The 12,388-nt window shown below is 35.1% G+C and overlaps 1 protein-coding gene across 4 annotated transcripts in view; it reads right to left on the bottom strand.

The window, feature by feature from the left end:
- Positions 1–12,388, bottom strand: part of Lrp4 (LDL receptor related protein 4) — a 98,769-nt gene that overhangs the window by 62,830 nt on the left and 23,551 nt on the right. For all 4 annotated transcript variants that reach the window (XM_074185317.1, XM_074185319.1, XM_074185316.1 and 1 more), the window contains exon 3: positions 3,978–4,250. In XM_074185317.1, the coding sequence (XP_074041418.1) occupies positions 3,978–4,250 (273 nt within the window). The remainder of the gene's footprint in view (positions 1–3,977; positions 4,251–12,388) is intronic.

Genomic DNA, 12,388 nt, shown 5'->3' with positions numbered 1-12,388 from the left:
ATTGCAATTGATGAATTTACTCAAATTATTATTTGTACTGTAACCCACGTCTAAATCTCTTTTTTTTTTCAAAAGGGGCGATGTTATTGGTGGGATCGACCTTGTGAACACCATTTTCTCGTAGTGTTTGGGAAAAAATTGATTCGATAATATCTACCCTGTAACCGTTGCTGACTGAAATTTGTTTGATAACACTCAACTCTCTGAAAATTACTTTCTGATGGTGGAAAATTCAATAGTCTGTGAAGTATACCTACTTTTGAATGCTGCAATTCATGCTTATAATTTTCAGAGGGGACCGAGTTTTATCAAACAAATTACTTCAACAACGATTACAAGGTGGATATTATGACACATTGACATACTTTTATGAACCCATCAATAAAAGGGATCGTTTTCTGAAAATGAAAGACTGACACGATCTACAGAAAAATTAATGATTCAAGCAAATTCATTGAAAACAATAAAAAAAATCCAGTTTTGGATTGATCAGGAGTTTGTATTCGTATATTGACTTGTGGTTCTTGCTCAAAACTTTATATTGGCCAAACATAAAGAACCTTTTCTCGAAGAACAAAAGAACATAGGTTTAGTTTCTTGAATATGAAGACAAATTACACATTTGCAAACCATCTTTAGGCAGAGGCGCATGAGTTGAATAACACGACCATGATGTATTACATTTGGGAGAGAAAGATGTGGAACTCAATATTTTGGGATGCTTGAAAATCAATTTATTCATGAATCCTGAAAATTCACTGAGTGACCAATAGAATTGAATTCTTACTCTCCATTGAATCTGCTTTCTTGTGTGGAAATTAGTAGGTAGTTTTAGTCTAACCCCTCTGATGCTTTAATGGCCATGTTAAGATTGCGCACGGCTGGTGTAAACCTCGAAGTAGGAATGGGTCGATTGAGGCTGAGCCTATGGCGAGAAGTGTTTCCTGCGCAACCTCTGCTGCAGGCAACCAGTGATGCAATTGAACCGAGGTTTGTGTTCAATAAACCCTACAAAATACAAATGAAACAGAACACTGAGTCGATTGCTACAAATGCAATACAGATACACACAGACAGCTCAAAAACCAAAGAATGCTTAGGATGTGGAGTATACTTCAGATTACTAAGCCTAAGGATTGAGTAGGGAATGGAAGAAAATACCAGCGTGGTTCAAACAGAACTGACTGGTATATCGATCGCCACAAAAGAAATAACCAAGAAAGGAATTTCTGGCAAAAACATAACAATCTGCACTGATAGCAGACAAGTCCTATTAGCCTTGAACAGACAACGGGCTAGTACTAGATTTAGCCAAAGACTCGGTAGATAATAACATTATCCTGAGGTGGGTTAAAGGACACGACACCAGTGAAGGTAATTGCATGGCCGACTCTTTAGCCAAGGAAGCGGCTGGACTAAGAATTTTAGAACCCAGTGGCACCTACGGCCTGATGACTTCGACAATTGCGGAACTAGCCAAACGTCACACCCATGCTGAATCCCTAAAGAGATGAGATATAATAAAAGGATACAATCTTGCCAGGATTACCCTGGGCGACCCTGTTATTGGGATATAATAATGGGAATTTTTTCTTTCAATTCTGGGATATTTTTTTAAGGACAATACACAAGCACTACAGTAAAATCCTTAAGGCACTTAAGAGTGGTGCCTGTGCGAAAGTAGCGATTCACCTTGGATTTGAATCGCTGCAGATTAAATTCATTTGGAAAAACGTTCTCAGGAAAAATTTCGAAAAATAAGTTCGAGAAATTTGCGATTCAGTCAGATAAGTTGAATTTTTGAAGTCTTGTGGTATTGAGACGAGACTAATATGGTGATCATCAGAATCACGTTATGTGTTGATATGAAAATTTGAGAAGCTGAATGTGATAAGTCAAAATTTCTCAAAGTGGTGTCAAAGAAATAGACTCATGGTCAATGCAAACACAGTTTTTTCCAAGAAAATATGTGGGACATCCTACACACGTTCTTATAAATAACATGAAGATACATCCTTCAGAATCCACAGAGTTTCTAGGAGTTCACATCGACCAAGCATTGAACTGGCAATGTCAAGTCAACTACGTAAGTGAAAGATTAAATAGCAGTGTCTATGCATTGATGCAACTGAAAAAATACTGAGCGAAAAACATCTATTGGATGTTCACTATACTCTTGTGAATTCTGTTCATTCTCATAATGTGGTCCTATTAAAAGATGCAACAAATATTAACAGGGTCTTTATGGCTCAGAAACGAAAAGTTCGTACGCTTTACAATGTACGTCATACTGTTTCACCATTGACGACGCCTATATCATAGTAAAATGATCATTTTGAGGAATAAATATATTGTATTGTATTCTTCGAATAGATTTCTGAGTTTGGGTAGTAGTCTCGAGAATTAGGTTGCGACTTATGGGCCTTTTTAAAATTTCAAGGACTCGTGATGAGGAGACGAGACAGAGATAATATGTTTACTACAATCATGCTATAAGTTGTCATAAGTATTTGAAGAATTGGTTGGAAATCTTGTATCGATTCGGTTGGTTTTGCAAACGTTTGGAGATTGTAACCATAGAAGACCACGGCAAAACCCGAAAACCAACCAAAATATTGACGCTAGCTGTGAAAGCCTTCATTCCTATACAAATATTATATTGTTGACATTTCAAGTGCTGTACAAGAGCAAATGCAGTTCCTGATATGGTCGTAGTCTTCATATTTTATTGTTGACCTTTGTTGAGTTGAATCAATTAAATGGTTTAATTTTTATGGAATATTTCACTTCAGTCAATTGAAAAATAATTAAAATATTGGAAATAGTATTATGGAAAAAATTTAAGTTTCGATAATGAAGTGAATAGTAATTCTTCGAGAATTCCTTGAAGAGTTTTCATCATAATTTTCAGGAGCGAAACAATATTTCAATCAGTTATATCTTATTTTAGTAAAAAAAAAATTATTGTGATGCTTTTGCTTGGTAGAGTTGTTGACAAAGAGTTTCATTATCCAGTGGCGCAGTTTGACATATCATCCAGAAAGAAAAACTGTTGTGCCAAACTGAATGGATACAGTTAAATTAGATTGACAGGGTCATATTTCTAAATTAACTATTACTAATCATCCTAAGAAGGATATGGTGACTGAGATAGAAACCAGCTGCAGCAACTCAATTTAGATAAAATCCATTCCAAGTTATTAGTTTTGAAAATAAAAAATGAGGATAGAGTTCAATTCGATTCACTGTCTAGCAAAATCGATTGAAACAATATAGCATAATTCCATTCTCAATAGGTCCAACATGGAGTTATTCAGTCTAAAGAGAGGTTTTATACTGAAATTCCACTCATGAAAGCCAGAAATTAATTGAATATGCGGAAAAATGCAAATTGAGAAGTTTTTTGTTAATTACCCATTACGTAACTGTCAAAATTATGTAGGATTGTGTTTGGTTGAAGTCATTCTTTATTTTTTTGTAAAACCGAATAAATGTGATGGAATTGGTCGATGTTTGTTAAGAATTCATGAGGTATTCAGGAAACACTTTATTGTGGAGCTATTGTATAGTGAAACACATGTTGCGGTTTTGTAAACTATTGAGTAAAAATGTCATGATAGAGTGTTATACGTTACGATGAATAAATAAATAATAATGAATAGTGACAATTTTGGGATTAAATGAGTGTTCATGATGAGGAAAAACATATGATTTTTCTACCAAACTTATATTATATTTCCCTTTTTTGACTGGAACATATGAGCATTGTTTTCCATTGAATATCGAACTTTCGAAACTATTCCAATTTATTTTCATTCAAAAACCGGTATTTTCGAAACAAGTCAACTTCCTATATTGAGGGAAATCTGCAGATCAAAATAACTGAAATAATAAAAATATATAATTTCAAAAGATATCCCTGTAGATTATTTGGCACGCCCTACGAAGATTCTGTAACTATATTTATATGAACTTACCTACACTTTTTGTCATTATTTCATACTCTCCAATAGGAATATGTATCGGTAATACAGGATAAACGGGAAATACTGGCAAATATTGTTCGGGGTCGAACGGTTGAGGCATAATAGTGGTTCGAAAGCCGTGCTGACGTTGTCCTGTGGCATAAATTATTGGTTTATGACCTGGTGGACGTAGAGAACCTGATCCATACATTTGACGAGCTGCTCCTCGATGCGTTGGATAAGTTGGCGAAGTGGCAGGTATAGAACCATTTGAAGAGCATTTTACTGTAAATAGAATAATAATGAATGAAAATTTCGATATCTGGATTCACTGTTGCAACTTAGGCAAGAATAAATTATACAGTGGAATGAAAAAAGAAGTGAGAATGGACATACTCATATTGCTAACATCTTGATAAAACTGGAGGTAATTTTTGTACAAATTAACTGAAAAAACAATTTGTTCAGGCCTACACTGTAGGTAAGTCGGGACTGGCCTGACTACTCTCCTGGCTGATACCACGAAGGGCGTTGGATTATACCCAACAAGTATCAGTGCGGAAATCTTTACAGAAGTGAATTGATGGATGTAGATGTTACTACGTGGTAGGAAATCATAATGAAGAAAAGATAAATTAAACTTTCTATGTTTTCAAGTGGTAAAAAACATAAAAAGTTCAATTTATCTTTTCTTCTTTACAGAAGTATTTCCTGCATATGCTGTTGGCGATACAACTGCTGGAATCGATTTTCAAGTATAGGGCACACTTGAAAATCGATTCCAGCAGTTGTATCGCCAATAGCATACGCAGGAATTACTTCTGTGAAGATTCCTGCAGTGACACCTGTTGGATATAATCTGACGCCCTTCGTGATATTCACCAGGGTGATAGTTTTTTTCTGATAGGTGTCAGCCCATTAACCTATAGTGAAGGTAAGTCGAGACTAGCCTAAACAAATTGCTCTTTCAGTTGATTTGATTTACAGCCAGTACACAAGTATATCCACTGAATATATGTGAAAATTCTCGTACACCTGTAATTTCATATCAGTCAAAATTATATGACAGTATATAGTAATTCATTCACCATAAAAAAATGGAAATTCTCTGAATGTTATCTGGAGAGGTATACAACTTCAATGGAAATTGGTATGGATCAGAACTGGGTGGCCAGGGTTCAATGGAGAGATTGACGAATTTTTCGTCTGTAAGTGCAAAGGACTCTTTCAGCAGTAGTTGGAAGCAATGGAACCTTCTAGCTGGTAGACTATTTATGATACCTTATACTGTATGGCTGTGATATTTATAGGGATGAAGTGCTCTGATTGGTTCCGGCGGCGGTTAGGTTTTGTTGACCCTCATGAAAATCCATAACTAACGTATTCAAAAAACCCTTTTTTATGAGACTTTCACTAAACAGTTTTACAACTTTTTGACTGAAGTTGTTTCTAAGTTTGCATATATCTATAGCTTCTTGGTTTAGACGCGTGTAATAGAGGTAGGTCTGTGGTGTGAAGCACATATGTTCTTTCAAATTCTTTTTCTCTTAGATCGTATTTAGCAACTGTGGATTTTCTCAAATGTTCAAGATGGCGGCATCTTTCATTACTCTTTTACGAGTTCTTGCACTTTGTGAGATGTTATCTACGTGAACCAGCCTACTAGAAACTAGAAAAATGATCTCTGCGATTTTGGACTAGCAAAACACGCAGATATTCCTAGTCAACTAGAAAGTTGTCTGGGTATCACCGCTTGAGGAACATGAATGATGCATTTTGGACAGGTGGAAATATCTACAGTTACTGCAAATTCAGTGATTTATCCAGACATTTTACTGTGTTTGAGTAAAATTCAGATAAAGATTCATTCAACTTAGTGAGACATGTTTTTATAATATTTTGCTTATATTTCTACAATACCTGGCTCCCTGTAGCGTGTATTTTCATTCAAATTTCATATGGTTTTGTTTTTGAAGTATATGGGCAGAATAGGCTTCAATTATTTTATAGTTTCTAGATGTATTTCCATGGAAACTTACCCAGATTGAATCGTTCGTGTCCGATCTCGATGAATTTTCATTACTTTTTTTTAGAAAAATATTCTCAAGTGAGTATTATAGATGTGAGGAAAATCTTCCCAACCACCCAAAAAAACATTCTCCCGGTCAAGAAAACTTGCACTATAAGATTCTTATCATCAAACTACGGCAGTAAAGCTTCAATTCTCTTGAGTGAAACCCAGATGAGACAACCTACCACGTGCTTTAAAAAAGTTATGGTGAAAAGTGATACAGCAGTTGATAACAGGAGAGGAGCATACATTCGTTCTAAACACAATCCCAACTATGAAAACCTGTTTCTATTTCAAAATGAAACAATGTGAAAGTTGCAGCTAAAAATATGTCATAGATAGACCTCAAAGAGTAGTGGCTGGAAAAATTTTATCGTGAAATATAGCTAACATAGTCACATACTCACAGCGAACATAGTCACTCAGCAAAAGATGGTAATGATAATATTTTATGAAAAAAAGTTTATTGGGTGACAGGATGAATTTAAAAAAAAAAAAACAATTGTTTTCTTGTCAACGTTACGAATTTAATTAAATTGTTCTTTAGGGCTCGAAAGGTAGTGTTTTTGGGTTGATGATATCACTATTTTAAAAACCATTTGACGTATTAGATACGTACATAAAAAAAATAAAAACTATTGCAAACAACCAAAATTTCACAGACAACAAACACAACGCAACACAAAACGACATGTCGTTTTGTGATGTATTTTTAAATATGTATCTAATATGTCTGATGGTTTTTAAAATAGTGATATTATCAACACGAAAAATCTACTTTGAAAAAAGAAGACAATAAATTTTTGAAGAAAAAATTGATCCTGTTACCCAACCAACCTTTTTTCAGAAAAATTATTATATCACTAAACGAATTAACATAATATTTTATGTTTGAAAATATGTTCAAAATATATGTTTTTTCCGTTAACCAGTTATTGCACCCCTACGAACGACAACCCCCAGAAGTCGAAATTTGTGCGAGCTAAGGACTAACGAGGTCTTACCTTTTAACGTGTGATTCCTAACATGCTTCCTAACCTAACCTACCGACCAATTACAGACGATCAAATAGGCTTCACAGAAAATAAAACTTCAACAGCAGCGTTTCTCCACTTCGAACCAGTCGATGATGATGGTATTGAAAACTCATAGGAACTGATATACTAGGAAATATATGTACACTACCAGTTTCATCAATGAAACAATTTTAGCACCTCGTAAGACGTCTATGGTAATTCAGCTCTACATATTATTTGCGAAAGACTTGGAAAAACGTATTGGAACACATTTTCACATAAAACAATATGCAGATGATATAATAAACAAATCCACTACCAGAGTTCTAGAAAAATAGGACATCTATATGAATAAACCACCGTAAGATATGAGGAGACAATTGCTTATTAATTATGAATTTATATCAAGAAACGAAGCGAGAACTTTGTTACCTTAACTTCATGATCTAACAATTCTCACACTTACACATCAATACTGCCAGAAAAAAAAGAATATATCAATGAGAAGTTTCAACAGATCATCAAAATATTATCAAACGATGTTCACGGCCATATATCTTTCTGAATTTTCAGAAAATTATGACATAATATTCTATGACAATGAAAAGTTCATCGTTTAACAAGAAGTATTATGAATTTCGTGGAAGGTATCGTACAGAAAATCAACGGACTAGGGCCAAGTGAAGATCATATCTACAAAAAATATCTTATCGAACACGTATACTCATATGTATATTCTCCTAAATGCAGTGGAATATATTTTTACAGAAGTATATTCAATCAATTATTTTCACTAACAATAAGAGTGCAGTAAATAAGTAACAACCCTTCTGAAATCATAAACAATTGCATTGTAAATAGAAATAGTTAAAGTCTATGAACAAATTATCTTGCAGAATAAAAACATACCTGTTATTTGGATAGGAGGTCACCCTACTATTCCATTCACCGATCTGAATAAAATCTTCAGAAAATAATCAAATGTAATTAGACAAATTTGATTAAATAACTTATTGAATGGCCAAAATTTCAAACAAGAAGGAAATATGTTAACTCAATTGCTCGTATGGAAGATATGATGATCTAATTCACGTTGTGGGAAATGTTCCTTTCATGATAATGGTATACCCATCATTCCGAAATGAAATTTGGTAACGTTGTTTTTTCAGTAAAATAATCGAAATATACACACACAGTAAGCCACGGTTATCGAAGAAAACAGTAAACAAAACCTTGACATTTGATTGGATTTGGCGTGGTTTTTTTATCTCGGCTCTCCTGGGCTTTTCTATTTGGACGATTGGACTTGGGTTTCGATGTCATAACCATATACCCATGATTTAACACCAGTTATGACCCTCTTAGGCAAATCTGGATCACCGTTAACGCCATTAATAATTCCTGAGTGATCAAGGCCATAGCCAGAAAACAATTTCGGGGGGGATTTTATTTGGTGGAACAGTAGAAAAACAACAAGTAGAAATATAAAAACAACGAAAGAAAAGAAACAAAAATTGTGTAACATAATCATATATATTTATTAGAAAACCACTTCAGAAATATTAACATCTTTTTACAAAATCAAAATTAGTTTTCTAACTTTCTTTGACATTAACGCCAAACCGTTTAGTCGTTCCTGGCTTGTGGAGTTTCTTAAATGAGTTTTGGGGCATTTCAGAGAAGAGAAAGTTCTTTCAGGGGTACATATGGAAACAGGTAGTGTCGCCAGGATCTTTGAAAGTTTGAACGCACATTGCCGTAAGGTTTCTCCATTGTGTTTTGGGAAAGTTTTGTCAATATTCTCTTTCAATCACTTGGTTCCTTTTGCCAAGGACTTGATAAAATTTTTAACAGATTTTATAATTCCAATAGTATCTGTATCTATAAAGTAGGGAGGGTCGGCCCACAGGACTTAGGCGACATGTGACCCATTATACATTCTCCCAAGGAGTTGTCCTCCTAGTTCATCGTCGATACTGTCCTTTCAAGGAAAATGGACAGGTCACTAGAAAACATTTCCTCTATATCGGCAGGTGTAGGTCAAGACTCGCCGAACACATACTCTCTTATTGACGATAACTCCTGACACTCGCATAGGACATGCCTGACAGTTTCATCTTTCTGTTCATACATACTGCATAGAGGAGTGTCTACTAACCCTATATTATTAAGGTGTTTTTTTAGTTGACAGTGGCCAGTCAGAAATCCTACTGTTAAGCGTAGCTTTTTCCTAGTCATCGCTAGGTATTTCTTCGGCGACAGCTTCCCAGGGATTGATCATGGGTGTAACGTTTGGCTAGTTCCGCAATTGTCGAAGTCATCAGGCCGTATGTGCCATTGGGTCCTAAAATTCTTAGTCTAGTCGCTTCCTTGGCTGAAGAGTCGGCAATGCGATCACCTTTACTCCTGTAGTGCCCTTTAACCCACCTCGAGATGATGTTATGATGTTATTATCTACCGAGGCTTTGGCTAAATCTTGGTGGCACTCTAGTACTAGCCCTGAGGTAACACGTTGTCTGTTCTAAGCTAATAGGGCTTGTCTGCTATCAGTGCAGATTGTTATTTTTTGCCAGAAATTCCTCTTCTGGTCATTTCTTTTGTGGTAATTGAGATACCAGCCAGTTTTGTTTGAACCACTAAATCCATAGGCTCAGTGCTCTGGAGTATACCCCACATCCTGAGCCTTCTTCGGTTTTTGAGCCGTCTGTAATATGCATTCGTATCATCTGACCCTGTATCCTGTTTTATTTGTATTTTGTAGGGTTTATTAACCACAACCCTGGGTACAATTGCATCACTGGTTGCCTGCAGCAGAGGTTGCGCAGTGAGTGCTTATCGCCATAGGCTCAGCCTCAATTGACCCATTCCTACTTCGAGGTTTATACCAGCCGTGTGCAATCGTAACATGGCCATTAACGCATCTTCCTCAACGTACAGGTCCAGAGGGGACAGACCAATAATTAATTCCATTGCCGCGGTTAACGTTATTCTCATTCTGTGATGTTCAAGCAAGCCAATTGTTGTATTTGATATAATTTTTGGATGGTCGTTGCTTGTAGAACTTTCAGGGGGATCAATCCCCCTTCATCCCCTCCTGGCTACGGCCTTATGAGCGATGCTCAGAAATTGTTGAATGAAATGTTGAATTTTTGATTGAAATTCAGTAATTTTGGAACGAACTTCGCTGCCACACGTTTCATGCCCAAAATTTCTGAGGAAATTGCATGGCAGGAGACAACCGATATGCCAACCACCTCAGCAATTTCTCACATCCTCACCTTATGAGACGCAAAATAAAAATATAAGTTGTGAGCACATAATATACAACATTATATGAAATGCAACCGGATATATCGAAAATTTTATACAATTCGATGTTAAAAAAATTGTTGAAGAAAATCAATAAAAAAATCTTTGAAAATAAAGAAGGAATAATAAAGGAAAACAATAATAGATCGAAAAGAAAAAGATTGAATATTTGTACAGAGAAAGAGAAAAAATATATAAAATTTTAAAGAATAAAAAAAATTGATGAATATAAATGAAACATAAAGAGAAATATCATGATATTCGAGTTACTGACAAGTCATGAATTCAAATCATATGTTATCGTAAAAATACCTATCGAAAAGGAAACAATAAAGAAGTCTGGCTAATTGGTACTTTCAAAGCTAAAAATTGAAACACACACACGTGACATCTCCGGGTAGCTTCCATCTATCATTCCGATCATTTAGAAAGTATTATATTATAAACGTAATTTATCGAAAGAGCCGGTTCCTGTTTTGCGTCAATCTGTAACAAAAGGTACATGCAAGTCACTGACAATAGCAACGGTATCGATGTTGAGGCATGTGGGCGCGCCGTTTATTGATTGGAGTCGACACGCTGGAGCATGTCTTTTGCATATCTCTTGAATGGATTCATTCATGTGTATATTCTCAGCTCTTGAAAACAAATGTTTACTTATCCAAACTAATAACGTGATGTGTACCCTAGAATACTGAAATACTTTCATTTCGAGTCTTTTTAGTGATATGTTATACTATGAGCAGTTGTTTTCCGGGTGTAATTCAATGAAATAGTTTAGTGTTATCGTTTTTTAGATTACTTACAGACTAACCTGAATTCAACCTTCGAAAAATTATTGGTAGACAATGTTACTGGAGTTATTTTAACACCTCGACACGTGTTTCGATCTACAAGTGATCATCTTCAAGAGAAAGATCAACCTGCAGTAATATTCATTACTACGCCAAAGGTTCCAAACAGTGCATCAATGGTAGAAAATTAATTAATTTTCTAATTCTCAATTGTTAATAGTTCAGAAGGCATTTAATTTTTTTCAGTTTTTCTGTTTGATATCCCAGTAAACAAAATGACAATATACCGCCCTGATGTTATCTCCTGAATTATTAATATTTTTCAAGTATTTTGAATGATGTAGAATGAGTAGAATGATTAATAATTGAGTAATAATTTTATTATGTTGTATTTGTTGCAACTAGAGATCTACTATTTTCGCAAGGTGTGTTTGAAGGTCGTTGACAAAATTTCTTGGACTTGCAGAGTCAGAAAAGCTGTTCACAGATTTAAATCTTTTAGAAGAGAAGGCAAGATAATAAAATTGAAAAATGAATGAAATATTCAATACTGAAGATGCCATAGCCGAAAACAATGAGTATGAAACTCATAAATATAACATTGCTGGTTTACAAAGAGTATAAATTATTGAAACCTGAAATATATAAAATAGTTGTGGAATTGGCCACGGTGGTGGTGCGCCCGACTCACGATCGGATGGCCGTGGGTTCGATTCCCGCCTCGACCAGATATTTTTCTCGAGAGAATTGATCTAGTTGAAGCTGGAATGATTCTGCAACCGTGTTAGGAATCACACGTTAAAAGGTAAGACCTCGTTAGTTCTTAGCTCTCATAAGTTTCTCAACTTCTGAGAGTTTTCGTTCGTATGGGGGCGACAGCTGAATAACGGAAAAACAGATTTTAAACAGATGATAGAAAAATATACATTGAATATACAGGGTACTCCAGATTCAGTCGGTACCATTGCCAACTCCGTTATTATTGATGCTACGAATTCGATTGAATGGGCAAACTAGTAGTATTTTTAATGGCCTTCTTGATGCCGAAAAATATGACAGTCGCGTTTTCAGAATATTTCATAAAATGATATTTTTTGAATGAAATACTGTATATTTTATCATGCATTTCGATTGGTAATAAGATTCTCAACAACAAAGCTCATATTACCTTTCTTACTGAAGTTGAAAATGAGCGACTCATTTGGAAATATTTATTTCTTCATCAAGTATAAA

This window comes from Leptinotarsa decemlineata, unplaced genomic scaffold (assembly GCF_025532065.1).
Source record: "Leptinotarsa decemlineata unplaced genomic scaffold, Ldec_3_MD MMD2_tig00026369_RagTag_RagTag, whole genome shotgun sequence".
Classification (NCBI taxonomy): domain Eukaryota; kingdom Metazoa; phylum Arthropoda; class Insecta; order Coleoptera; family Chrysomelidae; genus Leptinotarsa; species Leptinotarsa decemlineata.
The sequence above is the reverse complement of the archived record's forward strand: the minus strand, read 5'-3'. Positions and strand labels throughout refer to the sequence as shown.